The 18,428-nt window shown below is 45.1% G+C and overlaps 1 protein-coding gene across 1 annotated transcript; it reads right to left on the bottom strand.

Moving 5' to 3' along the window:
• Nucleotides 1-306: 306 nt before the first annotated feature.
• LOC132566179 (uncharacterized) lies at nt 307-4,179 on the bottom strand. Its single transcript, XM_060230943.1, has 2 exons — nt 3,995-4,179; nt 307-1,336 (listed from the first exon to the last, which is right to left on the bottom strand). Exon 2 carries the CDS (start codon nt 1,297-1,299, stop codon nt 646-648), a length of 654 nt encoding a protein of 217 aa, XP_060086926.1. The 5' UTR covers nt 1,300-1,336; nt 3,995-4,179; the 3' UTR covers nt 307-645.
• Nucleotides 4,180-18,428: the final 14,249 nt, after the last annotated feature.

Raw genomic sequence — 18,428 nt, 5'->3', positions numbered from 1 at the left:
CATTGTCTCTGGCTTGTTTTGTTTAAGGCTTTTTCTTATAAAGTTTCTGCACAGGATTGTTATATATGGTTCTACTTGTCTGGTCACATAACAAAGGGAATTATCACTACATCTGATGGAGGCCCTGATCCAGATTGCCCAGGATATTTGGATGGGAAACTTCTAAAGAATACCAGGTCTATAATGCAGAGGCAGGCAATGGCAAAACACCTCTGAACATCTCTTGCCTTGCAAAACCTTCAGGATCACTGTAAGTCAGCTGGCATTTTCCTCCACCACCACATTTGGTGAGCAGGCTAAGGATAATTCTATCCAAGAGAGTTAAATTTATTTGCATTATGAGAGCATATCAAGGTATAAATAGAGCCTAACACAGATTAACAACATATTTTTCCAACCCCAAAGTAGTGGGTACAATAAGATCTACAGCAAGCTGTAAATGGAGTCACTATCAACACAAAGGAATGGTGGGGTTCCTAAAGTGCCAGTCTTTTCAGAAAAGCTGAAACCCAGCTCCATCAACATAATTCAGTGCTTTGTCACCAGTTTCTCATTTGTATTTTTGGTTCATGCCAGCAGGCAAGGCTACTGCAAGGAAAAAAAGTTAAGTAACTTTATGATCTAAACCCATCCTGAGATTCTGGATCATACAGGAAGAACAGGAGGCTTTGCAGCAGCTACACCACTACTAGCCAGAGGTATAGCTGTACGGGATGCCTCCAAAGACAGTGTATCAGGTTTCACAGCAGCCAGGGATCCAAGTTCTTCCAAGCTTGCTTCTAAAGAAAGTGTGTTGTCCAGATTGGCTTGTATTCCAGAGATCTCTAATACTGGTGGTGGCAGTGGCTTCTTGAAGACTGAAAGATCATTCATATCAGAGCTCCTTAACAACGCATTCTCAGCTTGTTTAGAGAGTTTCTCCTCTTTGCATGGAGTAGAAGATTTGGTGTCACAGAATGCATCTGCCATAGAACTGGCTGTGCTGTTATTTGCAGAGCTCAAGTTAGACAAGTCAAAGGTACATGGCTGGACTGGAGTTTTGCAGAAAAATCCAACACCATCACAGGAAACCTGCAAGTCACACTTTCCATTGTTCAGAGAAGTTTCAGAAGTCTTTAGAGCCACCAAACTGCCTTTCACATTCTCTGTGTTGCTTGTACTGTCAGATCTGGAGATGCTGTTCATTTCCAGGAAACAGCTGTTACTTGGAGAGTAGCTGGAAGAACTCATCAGAAACCCATTTTCCATGATGTCATCTACTGATAGAAGGCTGGAATAGCTTTTCTGAGTGGAAGACATCTTTGGTTTCCAAGCACATAGATCAATTTTTAGAATCCTGGTAAGGGAGAGAGAAAGCTTAATCTCTTGCCAATCCCCCCTACAACAAAACTTTGATAAAGATTTTCTCAAAACAAGTCCATCTTTTATTGTTTAGTTTATGTCCATCTCTTTCTCCCCAATGGGGATCCAGAGGGGACATTTCTAGACTGTAGTCCACTACACCACACTGGCCAGCTGTTTCAAGGCAACCTGCATCAGCACTCCTAAGATGACCAAGGACAGGAATAAAGCAAATAATCTGTGTGGAAAACATCTGCATATAATGCTGAAGTTTCTGCTTAGAACACTGGGTGTGTAATCCAATCTTAAAGCTGCATGGGAAATTAAAATGGATCAGGAAAGGGAGGAAGCACAAACCAACTTATGCTTTCTGGGAACCACCAACAAGCCAATTTCCTGTTTGTTTTTAATGTCAGAACTATGTAACCCAATTGGTATATAAGTTTATGCTTTGCTCTAGTTAGACCTCACCCTAGAGTACTGTGTTCCGTTTTGGGCACCACAATTTAATAAGGATGCACACAAACTGGAACGTGTTTGAGGAGGGCAAGGAAGATGGTGAGGGGTCTGGAGAAAGGAAGGAGCTGCGTATGTTTAGACTGGAGAGGAAGTGGCTGAGAGGTGACATCACTATCTTCAAGTACTTGAAGGGCTGTCATAAAAAGGATGGTGCAGAGTTGTTTACAGTTTCCCCAGAAGGTTGGACCAGAACCAACAGGTTGAAATTAAAAGAGTTTTCGGCTAAACATTAGGAACTTTCTGACAGAGTGGTTTCTCAGTGGAACAGGCTTCCTTGGGAGGTAGTGGGTTATCCTTTGGAGGTTTTCAAACAGAGGGCTTAGATGGCCATCTGACAGCAATGCTGATTCTGTGAACTTCAACAGATTATGAGAAGGAGGGTAGGAAGGGTTGGATCAGAGCTTAGTTCTCGTGGCCCTTTCTTACATGTTCAGGGAAATGCTGATCGCCACTTTGGGGTCATGAAGCTATTTTCACCAGACCAGTTTGGCCAGGAATCTGGGTGTGTGTGTGTGTGTGATTTTTTTTGTCATCTTATGGGCAAGGAGCAGGGGTCACGGGTATGTGGGGGGGAGAGGTATTCATAAATTTCCTGGATTGTGCAGGGGATTTGACTAGATGACCCTTTAGGTCCTTTTCACCTCTTTGATTCTATGTTTCTACGCTAATGCATGGATAGGCAGGTAGTCACCCTGGGGCTTCTCCTCCAATGCATGTTTTTCCTTTTCTTCAAAGCTACCACAACAGCTTCTGTCCTATTTTGTGAGGAAAATGCACAGGCACAATTCAGTTACGAAGAGACTTTTTTCCCCAGTCAGAAAAATGGCACAGGGGTGGGGGAGGAGGAGAATTGATCATCTCCCTTTCCTGATCCATTTTAATTTCCCATGCAGCTTTAAGACTGGATTACACACCCAGTGTTCCAAGCAGAAACTTCAGCATTATATGCAGATGTTTTCCACACAGATTATTTGCCTCAAGTTTAATGCTGTGGGGAAGCTGATGATGAAGTTGGGATGCTGCCTCCTCATGGCATCATGTGCAACTCCTGAGGTTTTTCCTGGCTTTTCCAAACCTGCTCTATCAAAAAATTTGGGGAAGCACTGCAGCAAAGCTGGAATGGCTGTTGTGCAACAACTGAATCTCTAGCTCCTTTTATTGTGAATCTGGAGAACTTGATACACAGATCATTAAAACATTCAAATACCATTAAAAACAAAACAACCCTGAAAAAGCCCCAGTAGCACGTGGGGGTGGGGGGAATGCAGGAAAACCCTGACACATGGAAGCCCTGCTGCCCTGGCCCTGCGCTGAAAGCCACAAACATGAACCCCCAAGAAGCTTCTCCCTGATGCATGGGCAAACACGGCACTTAGGAAATGTCTGTCTCTGTAACTCATCTCAATTTCTGTTCAGCTCTAAACTTTGAAAAGGCACAAATGCAGAATCCCTACTGAGGTTCATTCCAATATTCAGATCAGCTAAATTAATTATGTTCTTCCTTTATCTGCTTCTAGAACATGTACTCTTGAAGCCAGTTGCAACTCTGAATTGTGTATATAAAAAGTAGATCACCTCTGGGACTTGCTACTTTGCATTGCTTTTGTTTTGTTTTTATTTTTCTCTCCTAAAAGTCAGGGCACTGCTCAAGAGATACAAGTTGGCTGAAATTACAACAGCAATCCAGGCTTCGGAGAAAGCAGGGCACACCTGCTTATACCTTCAGGGGAACGACCTATTTCTTTGGCAGTTGCCAAAAGGCCCTCTACTAGTTTATTAAATTTAAAATACAGATTACCATGGGGGACAAAGAATAGAAAGAAAAGAAGTAAGAACTACAGCTCTTTAAGATGCCAGTAGAAGTGGGAAGATTTTAATTACATCCCAATAGTTTTCTCTCAAGAATGAAACACCCCTATCCACAGGGCATGATTATATCAAGATATATACAATTAGTACACAGTCTCCAAAGCTATACTGCAATACAAGAGCAAGATCTCATTGCCAGCCACACAATAAAGTGTCACTTGCGTAGGCCTAACATTACTTTCTATACCCTTAAGACTGCAGACAAGCACACAGAAAAGAGAGAAAAAGCTTCCTCAAACCACCCACAAAATCAGCTATTACTCACCTTTTCTTACTTTATTCTGTATTAAAAGAAATAAAACCCCGTCTCTGCTGTTCTCTTATAAATCTCTGTCATATACTTTGAAGTACTTTCCTAATTGTCTAATTAATCTTGTTTGGAAGGACAGCATGGATCCTGAAGAGACATCACCTGAACCTGATTATCAGGAAATCTAATCTCTCAGCTCTGTAAAGGGATTTGCAGCTGATATTATTAAACTTGCCAGACCAAAAATGATGTGCATGAAGTTTCTGCTGTTACCAATGTTTTTGATTTCATGCATCTTCAAAATATTCCCTCTTCCCTTTAGTTATGTAATGCTACATAACCCTGTGTATTGTGTCAATAACAACAGCATTGATTAATGGAATAGCATGGAAGCAAGCAGCCTTCAAAATCAGAGAGAATAGCCTCAAGTCAAGTAGTAACTGTAGTAGTAACAAGTAGTAAGGTTTTGCTGCATACAGCTCAACTTCCATTGCAACAGTGAAATATATACACACACTTTTATGCAAAATGTGTGTTTTAGGGATCAATTCCCCCCTTCCCATTATTGGAAACCACCTTTAAATATAGAAGGGGGGGGTGGGATCCATCAGGTGTGGGGCTGCTTAGTAAGTTTTCACAGATTATTTAGGTCTCAAAACAGTAGTGACTGGGATACTGCAACTGTATTCCTTGTAGCTAGCCAAGTCCTCGAGACTAATTATTTGCAGAAGCCTGAACTGACTCCTAAAAATTTATTTATTTAGTACATTTTGAGTCCAGCCTTCCACCAAGGAGCTTGGGACAGTGTACATTATTCCCCCCTCTGCTTAATCATCACCACAGCCCCGTGAGGTAGGTTAGGCTGAGAGTGTGTGACTGGCCCAAATTCACCCAGCAAGCTTCCATGGCATGACTGGGGACTCAAACTTGGGTCTCCCAGATTCTAGTCTAGCACCCTATCTACTACATCATGCTGGCACTCTGTTTATAGCCAACCTGATTCACCACCCTTCTACAGGGGCACAGACTTCTCAGTTTCATGGGTGGGAGGGAAGGCATGGGGTTGAACCTAGTGCAGGCCCATACTAAGTAAAGGTAAAAGGGTAGTCCCCTGTACAAGCACCAGTCGTTTCTGACTCTTGGGTGACATTGCAGCACAATGTTTTCATGGCAGACTTTTTACGGGTTTCAAGCTGGGTACTCATTTTACCAACCTTGGAAGGATGGGGGGCTGAGTCAACCTTGAGCCAGCTACCTGAACCCAGCTTCTGCCAGGATTGAACTCAGGCTGTGAGCAGAGCTTGGACTGCAATACTGCAGCTTTACAACTCTGTGCCATGCAACTCTGATCCATAGTAAGTAATCTATATTAAATATGGAATTATTTATATATTTTTTAAAAAATCATGTGATTTTAAAAATAGTTATTTTCACTTGTAATAATCTGACTCTCAAAGAAAGAGGCCTCTGTAAGAGGAGAGGGAAGAAGAAGAAGATATTGGATTTATATCCCGCCCTCCACTCCGAAGAGTCTCAGAGCGGCTCACAATCTCCTTTACCTTCCTCCCCCACAACAGACACATTGCGAGGTGGGTGGGGCTGGAGAGGGCTCTCACAGCAGCTGCCCTTTCAAGGACAACCTCTGCCAGGGCTATGGCTGACCCAAGGCCATACTAGCAGGTGCAAGTGGAGGAGTGGGGAATCAAACCTGGTTCTCCCAGATAAGAGTCCGCACACTTAACCACTACACCAAACTGGATGTAACAAAACCTCACTGAGATAAAAGGAGTAAATATTTAATTTGTGTATGTACTTTCTCTCCCCCCCCCCACCTTTTCCTCACATCTTAGGCTGACTGTGTAATGGCCCAAGGTCACATAGTGTGCTTTGTGACTAAGTGGAAATCTGAATTCTGGTCTCGCCAATCTTAGACCAATTGTAGTCTCCCCTAATCCTCAATCAGATCTCCCCAGTTCTAACAATTACACTGCTCACATAGTGGGTACTCAGCAGTTTTTCCTCTAAGCTGAGTTAGCATGAGCTAGCTCACAGATTTTTAGCCTCCAGCTTACATATTTTTGTCTTAGCTCAGGAAGGATGACCCCAGAGCACACTGATTTATGCAGCAGCTCACAAAGTAGAATTTTTGCTCACAAGACTCTGCAGCTTAACCTTAGAGGGAACACTGGTACTCAGTATGAATCTCCAAATGCATCACGATCCACACTAAATGCTGGCTTCTCAGATACCCTGGCTGAAAATGTGGGAGCATTTGTTTGGTGGAGATATGGTCCAAGACAGGAGAATTGCCTCACTTCCCTTATATGAGGAACTAGCTTTCCCTCCTCTCTCCCCCAAGCATAGATGCACAGAGCCAAAAAAACAAAGGCTAAAGAGAGAAATATTTCTGTTTCTTCCATTTTTTCTCTAAAACTGCAAGTCCCAGGATACCAAAATCACTTTAACATCCAGAATGTTGTCTGTTTTGATGATCCTTAGGTAGAACTTAGAACCTAAGGGGGGGATAAAGTAAGGCACTACAGGGGTGCTCCTATGTGGCAAGTAGATGTCCCAAAGAAAGAAAGCAGAGTTGGCAGCCTCTGTGCAAGTGGAGAGGCTGAATGGTTTTGGCTGGCAGAGCAGCCATAGTTATAATAGTCAACACAAAATTTCAAATAAATAAGCTCTGGGAATTCAGAGTGAGTCCAGGATGAGAACCTATGGATGTCCTGGATCTGACTTAAGTACATGGTGGGAGGGGCTTCCCAGAAAGGTGACAAAAGCAGATTGCATCAGGGCATTAGCTAGTGCTGGGGCATAGGAGTGGTGGCCCTGTGTCCCCACCCTACCCAATCTTCCCTTTCACTGAAGAGGAAGGTTAGGGAAGATTGGGTGGGGGTGCTGCAGATTCTATAGGGGGCATCACCCTGTGCCCCCCAGCTGGCTATGACCCTGGATTGCATCCCGGCAGGGTGGACAAAACAGCTGGCAGGATGCAGGTTTTCCCCTTGCCTGGAGCGGACTGGTAAGCTAGGAAACATTCAGAAATATCTCACCAGGCAGCGTGATAGTAATTAGATTTTGCACTCAGGAGGACCTGCATTTGCTGATGAAATTACCTTGATAGACCAAGGTGGGTACCTGACTTTGCAAGCCCCTGTGGCAGTGAGTAGGCATGCAGATGTTCCATCAGTGAATCAGTCTCCTAGACAAAGTTTTCGCCACTCATTGGCATAGCCTGAGGAGAGCCTTCACCAAAGCGAGGTATTGCTAGCTCCCCGACATAACTGCCAAGGGCCAATAGTATACATCTAGGGACAAAGAGGGTCCTTGGTAATTAAGGTTGCAAGCTCAAGTTTGGGAAATACATGGAGATTTTGCAGGTGAAGTTTAAAAAGCGCAGGACTTGGGGAGGGATTTCAATGGGTATAATGACACAGAACCTTATAAGCAGCCATTTTCTCCAGGTGAACTGATCTCTGTCACCCATAGCTAAAGATAAAAGGGAGATGGAACTATTTTGTTCTCTAAGGCAGAGCCAGCCTTAATTGATTCTGGTCTTACCTTCTGGGGCCCCAGAAGGTAGGACCAGAACCAATGGGTTGAAATTAAAAGAGTTTCCAGCTCAACATTAGGAAGAACTTGATCATTAGAGTGGTTCCTCAGTGAAACAGTCTTCCTCAGGAGGTGGTGGGCTCTCCTTCATTGGAATTTTTTAAGCAGAGGCTAGATGGCCATCTGACAGCAATGAAGATCCTGTGAATTTAGGGGGAAGTATTTGTGAGTTTCCTACATTGTGCATGGGGTTGGATTAGATGACCCTGGAGGTCTTCTAACTCTATGATTCTATAGGACCACCAGGGCACAGGAATAATACAATTATTAGTATCCTATCTGTGAAGGCAAACCATAATTCTTTTGATCCATTACTTACATCAGATAGTTTCATGGGGTAGCTGAATTGGTCTGCAGTAGAACACCTAGGTTCAAGTCTAGCAGCACTTTAGAGACAAAACAAGATTTAGGGGGTATAAGGTTTTCAGAATCAATGCTCCATCAGATACTAGGGAAGGGAACTTTGACTCTCAAAATCCCCCAAAATCTTCTTTGTCTCTAAGGTGTTACTGAACCCGAACTTAGCTTAGGGTGTGATTACACAAGAGATTTGGTCTGACCTAGCCACACCTCCCATCTGGATCTAATGTGCACAATCACACATACACACACCTGCCACCTGAGTTGTGCCAGTACCTACCTCATTTTAGGATGGGCTGGAACTGGATTAAATCTCTAAACTGTATGTAGGGCATGTTTCCTGGCCATCTGAATGACCAGGCATGCAATGCACCCGCCCCACATGCACATGAGCAGTTTGAATGCTCCCTGTATGTGTATGTGGCCAGTGCCTCTCCTGGCAACAGGGTGGGGGCTGTGTGAATGCCCCTGCATGCATCAAAGAATACTGGCTTTTTCAAAGCTGAGATACTGCCATGCAAGATTCCTTGTGTGACTGCACCCTTAGTCTTAAAATGGGCATTAGCTCGCTCATCATCCCCCAAAGAGGAAGCAGTGCAGAAAATGGCAGTTATACAGCTGACACCAACTGCCATTGCTGAGCCAAGCAGCCCCTGAGGATGGTACAGAGTTGCTGGTGTTTAGCTCTGTCCCCCCCACCCCCACCCTTGGCCAAGAGCAGCCCTCTATAGCAGGGGCCCACCTGGAAATTTTGCACGGCCATTCCGCTCCTGCACACAGCCCAATTCTATTCAGAACAAGTCCCACTGAGTTTACTGCTTTAAGCTGAAATCTCCAGTCTCCCATTAAATTCCTTGAGGATGTGTTGAATTGTGAGGAAATAGCTTAGGAAAAGACAAGCAGCTCCTTATTCTGACACTTAACAGGCAGCCATATCATGGCTTGCCCAGTCTGTACTGGTGTGTGCTGCAGTTTCTACACATTCCAAAAGGCCAGTATCCTCTAAAGTTAACTGTTTTAAAGGTAACATCCCTTTCTCAGCTGCTACGTAACTATTCTTCAATGTATGTGTTTCAATGAAACAGATTTCTGCAGATCAGAAAATGTGAGTTTCTGAAAAGCAACAGCGCCATCTATCGGTCTTGGAAAAACGAATTTATAACATTGGTAAAGTGTTTCTCTACTAACTTTGTTGTGATGAGAGGATGCCATCTAGTCCCAGCTGGGGATGGGCTGGGTGGGGTGGGAGAGGAGCAGTTTTATTGATAAAACAGCACAAGAGAAATATGTTAAACCCCACTTTCTCCAGTCTGCCCCAAAATGTAACACCAGTACAAATTTTACCTTCATGGTGGTGGGGGAACCCCTGAAATATCCTTTCCTGGCTTTCCTAGAGTCGTTTTGGGTTTGGAACGAGCCTTGGTTCACAAGTACAGGATTCCACTCCCCGTGTTTTAATAGCTGGAATGTATCCAGGGAAAAGGGTAAAAGTCGGATCTACACGGATCTTCATGAATTCATATGATTTTTACATTGAAATGAAATAAAACTAGTATTATTCTGTAGATCCTGTCTTAGACTATAGGCAGCACCAGAAAAAATCATGCCTCCATGAATTTGTGGCACCACAGCACTGAAAAAACATGTTCCCAAACCACGGATCCTCATGGATCCTCATGATTTTTGCTTTGGGCCAACCCAAGATCACCAGCCAATCACATATGTCCATGGGCAGATTTTGCACCACATAAATCATGGATCCACGGCTTCATGGCAGCACCAGGGACCAAAAACTTGGTTTTGGACCACGGATCCTCATGGATTCACATGCTTTTTGCTTTGGATCCCCCCAAGCCCTCCATCTAGTCACATATCATATCCATGGGCAGAGTTTGCACCACAGAAAGTGTAGATCTATGGCTTTGTGGCAGCGCCAAAAACCAAAAACTTGGTTTTGAACCACGGATCTTCATGAATCCACGTGATTTCTGCTTTGGATCCCCCCAAGCCCTCCATCCAATCACATATCTTGTCCATGGGCAGAGTTTGCACCACAGAAATCGTGGATCCATGGCTTTGTGGCAGCTCCAGGGACCAAAAACTTGGTTTTGGACCATGGATCCTCATGGGTCCACATGATTTTTGCTTTGGATCCCCCCCAAGCCCTTCATCCAATCACATATCTTGTCCATGGGCAGAGTTTGCACCCCAGAAATCATGGATCCACGGCTTCGTGGTAGTGCAGAAACAAAAACTTTGGCTTTGGACCACGGATCCTCATGAATCCACATGATTTCTGCTTTGGATCCCCCCAAGCCTTCCATCCAGCCAGATATCATGTCCATGGGCAGAGTTTGCACCACAGAAATCATGGATCCACGGCTTCATGGCAGCGCCAGAAACCAAAAACTTGGTTTTGAATCACGGATCCCCATGAATCCACGTGATTTCTGCTTTGGATCCCCCCAAGCATTCCATCCAGTCAAATATCATGTCCATGGGCAGAGTTTGCACCACAGAAATCATGGATCCACGGCTTCATGGCAGCGCCAGAAACAAAAAACTTGGTTTTAAATCACGGATCCCCATGAATCCACGTGATTTCTGCTTTGGATCCCCCCAAGCCCTCCATTCAATCACATATCTTGTCCGTGGGCAGAGTTTGCACCCCAGAAATCATGGATCCATGGCTTCGTTGTAGTGCAGAAACCAAAAACTTGGCTTTGGACCACGGATCTTCATGGATCCACATGATTTTTGCTTTGGATCCTCCCAAGCACTCCATCCAGTCACATATGTCCATGAGCAGAGTTTGCACCCCAGAAATCGTGGATCCACGGCTTCGTGGCAGCACCAGAGTCCAAAAACTTGGTTTTGAACCACGGATCCTCTTAGATCTTTAATACATTCTGTGGCTAAAAACATATCCAGCAACACTTTCTTAGCTCAGCATTAGGTGAAGGCTATTTGGAAGATGTAGGTCTTACAGGCCCTGCGGAATTGATCTACGCATCGCAGGGCCCGCACCTCCTCCGGGAATTGATTCCATAATAGTGGGGCTGCAATTGAGAAGGCCCGATCCCGGGTGGTCTTCAATCTGGCCTCCCTTGGCCTGGGGATATTCAGCTGGTTCTTCCCTGCTGACCTCAGCCCTCTCTGGGGCTCATATGGGGAGAGACGGTCCCCCAGGTAGGCAGGTCCTCGGTTCTGCACCATGGAACCACATGGATCCCCATGGTTTTTGCTCAGGGTCACCCGAACATCAACATCAAACCACGTATCATGTCCATGGGTAGAGTCTGCACCACAGAAGTTATGGGTCCATGGGTTCGTGGCAACCCCATGGAGCAAGAACAGAGTTGCAGACCATAGATCCTCATGGATCCTCAGAATGTCAAAGAATGAATTTTTGAAACTTTGTGTGTGAGCACCACAAACACAATATCTACTCGCTTATCACATTGCTGGCCACTGTTTATGGCACGGGAATTTACTCAATCATTTCCACACCACCATGTTACAAAATCAGATATCTAAAGTACAGATCTCTCATAGATTCATACTTATGATTGGACCCTCTGAAATGCAACATCGAATCACATTTCACGGCAGGGTCCACAAACTATGGCACAAAAAAACACCATTTTGTGACACCCAACTTTATAAAGAAACTTTGGTAGAAACATGGGTCATCATGTAGCATGTCAGTGAATACTCAACCCACCCAATTCTGCGAGTTCTGCTGGCTGTGGCTCTTTGGGCTCAAAAAAGGGGTACGGGAGAAGGATGAAGCTCATTCTCCCTTTTCATGGTGTTACCAATCCAAAGTTGGCCCCTATGGTGATTTCTCAACACAGAGCCCACAGCTCCCATTCTGCTGAAAAAATCTCTGCAACAATCTTGTGTTTCACAGTCTTCTTTCACCCTTTTTTTTTTGCAATGCTATAATACAGGTTTTCTTTGGTCGTCTTATAACAGGATTAATTAGGGTTGCCAAGTCGAATTCAAGAAATATCTGGGGACTTTGGGGGTGGAGTCAGAAGACATTGGGGGTGGAGCCAGGACCAAGGGTGTGACAAGCATGATTGAACTCCAAAGGGAGTTCTGGCCATCACATTTAAAGGGACTGCACATGTTTCAAATGCCCTCCATTCATTAGAAATGGTGAAGGATTAGGGCACCTTCTTTTGAGGCTCAGAATTGGACCCCCTAGTCTAATCCTTTTGAAACTTGGTGGGTATTTTGGGGAGAGGCACTGGATGTCTCTACCCCAAAACACAGCCTCCGCAGAGCCCCAGATAGCTGTGGATGAATTTTCCATTTTACCCTATGGGAATCGGTCTCTTTAGGGAATAATGGAGTGTCCAGCAGACACCACCCTCTCCCCACCCCTGCTTTCTGATGACCCTGAAGTGGGGGAAGGACCTCCAAACAGGGGGATCGGCTACCCTAGTTTACAGGTTAAAGTGTAGGCCAGCGTAGAGTGAATTACAGTAATCTAGCCTGGAAGTGACCACTGCATGGATTACCGTGGCTAGGTCTGAATGAGGCAGGAGGCAAGCTAGTTGCCTGACTTGGCATAGGTGGAAGAATGCAGTTTTAGCAATATGTGTGACCTGGGCCTTCACTGGAAGAGAGGCATCCAAGGTCACTCCCAAGCTCTTGACTGTTGGTGCCAGTGTTGAGGGTGCCCCTTCAAGAGCAGGAAGCCTACACTCCAGCTCCAACCCCGGTCCCCCCTGCCACAGAACCTCCATCTTTGAGTGGTTCAGTTTCAACCTACTCTGCTTCAGTGAGCCCACCACGGCCTCCAAACCCACAGCCAAGGATGACGGGATTGAGGCCGATCGGTCACCGAGCAGCAAATACAGCTGAGTGTCATCTGCATAGTGATGACACCCTAGCCCAAAACTCCATACCAGCTGGGCAAAGGGAGAGGAGTGCCCCTTGAGGAACCCAACAAACCAGGGGGTGTCATGAGGACACATCCTCTCCTTGCACCACCCTTTGTCCTTGTCCGTGGAGAAAAGAGGAGAGCCATTGTAAGGCCAAGCCACGTATTCCCATGTCATCAAGGCGGTGAGTCAAGAGTTCATAGTCGGCTGTATCAAACGCTGCTGTGAGATCCAATAATAACAGCAGTGCCAACCCACCTTGATCCAGCTGCATTCAGAGGTCATCTGATTAGAGCAACCAGAACAATCTCAGTCCTGTGACCAGGGTGGAAACCCAACTGGAATGGATCTAGCACCGATGTGTCATCCAGGAAGCCCTGGAACTGCTCAGCTACTGCTCTCTCAATTACCTTTCCCAGAAATGATAGATTTGATACTGAGCGGTAAGTGGCCAGATCCACAGGATCTAACGATGGCTTCTTTAAGAGTGGTATAACCACTGCTTCCTTTAGGCCCTCTGGAAACATCATAGTTTCTAGGGACAGGTTGATAATTTCCTTCATGGCCCTGGATCCTCATATCACCAGCCCTAACCAACCACAAGGGACGTGTGTCTAGTAAGCAAGTGGTAGGTCTAACAGCTCCCAGGACCCTGTCAACATCGTCAGAAGAGAGCAAGTTGAAAGAATCACATACTGAACCCAAAAATGGTCAAGGGGCCTCCAGTTCGTTCACTGTATCGAAATTGGCAGGTAGGTCATTGCGGAGCAACAAGACTTTATCCGTGAAAAAGCTCATGAATGCCTCAGAACTAATAGCCAAATTATTTCCTCTGTTTGAGCCTCTAGTTGTGAGGGATCTTAGTGACCAAATTATTTTAAACATTTGAGCTTGGTGTGAGTAGGCCTGCAAAGCTCCCATGGAGAGCAAGGGATCCCCCAGCCTGGAAGGCCCCAACTCGGCCACAGGAAGCAGGTTGCTGGAGGGATCCCTGCACCCAAAGAGCCCTGTCATCATGTGCTGTCCCTGGCATGATGACATCACCCAGAAATTATGTCATCATGCGGGGACATTGCGCTAGGGACGCTCTAGAAGTCACAGCAAAAACTATAGCACCATAGTGTTTTACCGCAAATTCTAGAGCGTTTTCAGTGTGACTTTCTGGTTTCTGGCTGTGACTCTTTCAACTTGCTCTATGGTACCATAGAGTTTTAGCACAACTCCTAGAGCATCCCCAGAGCAACGCCCCCGGCACAATGATATCACTGCCAGCAGCGGAGTGGATGCAATGGAGACTGAATAGAACTCCCTCTTCACAGCCTTAACTGCCATCTAATAGGACTTCACCAACATCCTGAGTTGTTCAAGCCGTCTCGTCACAAGTACGCTGTCAAACTCGCTCTAGTTGTCGGTGCTCCTGTTTCATCCCCTGGATTTCCTCTGTATACCAGGAGGAGGATTTTGCACAGGAGCACAGAGAACATCGGGGTGCAATCTCTTCGATGGCTTGATGGCTTCAGTGAGATGGGAATTCCAGTTTCCTACCAGCTCATTTAAGGAGGTGCAGGAGGGCTGTGGATCCTGCAGAGTGTTCTGGAACTCAACAGGGTCCATAAGTCTCCGCAGGCAAGCAAAAACCAGCTCATCACCCAGACAGGGAAGAGCGGAAATGTCCAGCCAGGCCTTCAAAACCAAATAGTCTGACCATGGCACATCTTCCTTTGAGACTAGGTCCACATTGAACTTCATGCTAAAGATCAAATCCAATGTGTGGCATGCCTGATGTGTGTGGCCTGAGATGATTTTTTTGAGTCCCAGTACTGCCATGGAAGACATTAGTTCCGTAGCCTGAACAGAAGTGGCAGGCTTGTCTGCATGGACATTGAAGTCTCCCAAGATCAATAGCCGTGGAAACTCCAAGGCCCACCCGGCCACCATCTCCAGCAAGCTCAGAAGGCCATCCACTGGTGAGCTAGGCAATTGGTACACCACACAGATGGCCAGAATCACCTCTGACTCCCACACCAGGCCAGCACATTCATTTCCAGTGATTTTCGGGATGGGGAGTGGTTGGAAGGAAAAAACCTCATGGATGAGCAAAGCCACCTGCCCCCTGTGTTTGAGACTGATGCAAGACCCAAAAACCTGGTGGGGCAAGCTCTTTCAGGGCGACTGTTCCCCCTTCCTGAACCCAGGTCTCGATCACACAAGCCAGGTCTACTTACTGAGTTACAAGGTAGTCTTATAGAGTTTTGGTCTTCTTATTGATAGACGTGGCATTGCATAGCATCAGTGTTAAAGGGGAGTATATAATCTGTGCCCTCCCACCAAAGTTTCGAGGGATGTGACGAAGGTTGGAAGGGGACCGAGCATGTCCAGATCTCTGTTTCCTTCCATGCCAAGACCTTCTCCCACCGCTATACCTCCTTCTGCCCTGGATAACTGGAATCCCCAGTCCAGAGCTGGCACTTTACATGATGTTCTCAATATGCATGCAACCCCTCTCAATTTAGTATCATCTGCAAATTTAATAAGCATTCCCTCTATTCCTTCATTCAAATCATTGATAAAGATGTTGAACAAAACAGGTCCCAGGACAGATCCTTGAGGCACTCCATTTGTCACTCCTCTCCAAGAGGATGAGGAACCATTCACAAGCACTCTTTGGGTGTGATCTGTCAACCAGTTACAGATCCACCTAATGGTAACAGGATCCAAACCACATTTTACCAACTTGTCCACAAAGATAGTATGTGGAACCTTATCAAAAGTCTTACTGAAATCAAGATAAACGATGTCTACAGCATTCCCCTGATCCAGCAAGGTAGTCACTTTCTCAACAAAGGAGATCAGGTTAGTCTGACATGACTTGTTCTTGAGAAACTCATACTGGCTCTTCGTAATCACAGCCATCCTTTCTTAATGTTCCAGGACTTACTGATGATTTGTTCTAAAACCTTTCCAGGTATAGACATCAAGCTGACGGGTCGGTAGGTACCCGGATCCTCCTATTTCCTCTTCTTGAAGGTGGAGACAACATTTGCTTGCCTCCAATCTTTTTTCTTCTCATAGGAATGTTTGGGTGACTGAATGCAAAGACTTTGAGGATCCAAGAGGATCTGTGCTTCAGTACCATCTTTTGGCAAAATGGTGTCATCATGAACTCATGGATCAAGACATTTCTGATGTAAATCATGACCATCATCATATGTGATATGATGGGGGTACTGGGGTCATCCAATGCAAAAACTCCAAAGTTCAATGAGAATCCATGGTAAAACATGTTTTTACAGCATGGTTTCTCAAAGAAAGTGTGGATGTATGATTTCTGTGGTGCAAGTTGTGCCATGGATATGATACGAGATTTGATGGTGATGTTGTGGTGACTCCAAGTAAAACCCCAGAGGATCCGTAGGGATCCATGTTTCAAAACCATATTTGGCTCCATGATGTTGACAAGAAGCTGTGGATCCATGAATCTATGATGCAAACCCTGCCCATGGACATAATATTTGACTGGATGGTGAGCTTGGGGTGATGCAAAGCAAAAATCATGAGGATCCGTGAGAAAACATGCATCAAAACCATGGTTTGGCTCACTGGTGTTGCCACAAAGGCATCCATCTGTTATTTCTGTAGTGCAAGTTGTAGTGGCCCAGAGCAAAAATCATTAGGATCCATGGTCTGGAACCATTTTGGGGGGCCATGGTGCTGCCATGAAGTTGTGGATCCATGATCTCTGTGGTGCAAACTCTGCCCATAAACAGGATCTGTGATTTGATGGTGATGCTAGGGTGACCCAAAGCAAATATCATGAGGATCCATGGTTCAGAACCTTGGTTTTGCTCTGTGGTTTTGCCACATGGATCTATGATTTCTGTTGTGTGAGCTCTACCCATGGACATTATATCTGATTTGGTTGTGAATTTGGCTGGACTCAAAGCAGAAATCATGAGGAACCAGCAGGATCTGTGGTCCAAAAACAAGTTTTTTGTCCTTGGTACTGCCATAAAGCCATGGATCCACGATTTTTGTGGTGCAAACTCTGCCCATGGACAAGATATGTGACTGGATGATGATCTTGGGGGAATCCAAGGCAAAAATCTTGTGGATCCAAGAGGATCCGTGGTCCAAAACCAAGTTTTTGGTCCCTGGCGCTGCCACGAAGCCGTGGATCCACGATTTCTGTGGTGCAAACTCTGCCCATGGACATAATAAAAGAATAGATGGTGAGGCTGGGGGGATCCAAAGCAAAAATCATGTGGATCCATGAGGATCTGTGGTCCAAAACCAAGTTTGGTCCCTGGCACTGCCACGAAGCCATGGATCCATGATTTCTGTGGTGCAAACTCTGCTCATGGACATGATATAATAGATGGTGAGGCTAGGGGGATCCAAAGCAAAAATCATGTGGATCCATGAGGATCTGTGGTCCAAAACCAAATTTTTGGTCCCTGGCGCTGCCACAAAGTCGTTGATTCATGATATCTGTGGTGCAAACTCTGTCCATGGACATGATATGTGACTGGGTGGTGGACTTGGGGGTATCCAAAGCAAAAATCATGAGAATTCCTGAAGATCCGTGGTTCAAAATCAAGTTTTTGGTCCATGGTGCTGCCACTAAGCCATGGATCCATGATTTCTCTGGTGCAAACTGTGCCCATGGACATGATATAAGAACTGATGGTGAGTTTAGGGGGATCCAAACCAAAAATCATTAGGATCCATGAGGATCCGTGGTTTGGAAACATGTTTTTCCACTGCTGTGGCACCACAGATTCGCGGAGGCATTTTTTTTCTGGTGCTGCATATAATCTAATACAGGATCTACAGTGTGATGGTGGTTTGATTTCATTTCACCGTAAAAATCATATGAATTCATGAGGATCCCTGCTTTGGAACCCTGTTTTTGCACTGGTTAAGCGCCACGAATTCGTGGAGGCATGATTTTTTGTGGTCCTGCCTATAGTCTAAGACAGGATCTATAGAATTACAGTGGTTTGATTTCATTTCGTGTTTTAACAATTTATTGATAGCATATGGTTACACAACTTAATTTCTTCACTATTTCAGTATTAACCCATGTGACATTTCTATCCCCCCTCCCTCCAATGATGACTTCCCCGAGGTAGGTTATAAATTCAAGTTCAATACTAAAGGTACTACTAACTGATCAAAATTCAATATATATATTCTTACTACTAAAAAATTGTCCAATATCTTTTTACTTTCCACTCTTCCTCCATATATCCTTTAAATTTCCTCCACTCCCTTTTGAATAAAAATAACAGTTGAATCCGGTGGTTTGATTTCATTTCAATGTAAAAATCATATGAATTCATGAAGATCCGTGTAGATCCGACTTTTACCCTTTTCCATTTCGGCAATACCAAGCGATCTTTAGAAGGCTTACCAGTAATTAGATCAGGAAGAACTAAGCTACCCAAAATCTTCGCAGCTGTTTTACGTATACTCTATTCACTTAGAATTACACGTATAGCTAATTATACAGCTCTTTAGTCGCAACTAGCCCGCGCGCGCCTCTTTTTCTTCTTCCTTCCTTCCTCCTCCTTTTCCTT

Source organism: Heteronotia binoei, chromosome 2, assembly GCF_032191835.1.
Source record: "Heteronotia binoei isolate CCM8104 ecotype False Entrance Well chromosome 2, APGP_CSIRO_Hbin_v1, whole genome shotgun sequence".
NCBI classification, from domain to species: Eukaryota; Metazoa; Chordata; class Lepidosauria; order Squamata; family Gekkonidae; genus Heteronotia; species Heteronotia binoei.
The sequence above is the reverse complement of the archived record's forward strand: the minus strand, read 5'-3'. Positions and strand labels throughout refer to the sequence as shown.

What these genes read in the sequence shown, in the direction of transcription:
- LOC132566179 (XM_060230943.1), bottom strand. Translation starts at nt 1,299, where the DNA reads ATGTCTTCCACTCAGAAAAGCTATTCCAGCCTTCTATCAGTAGATGAC.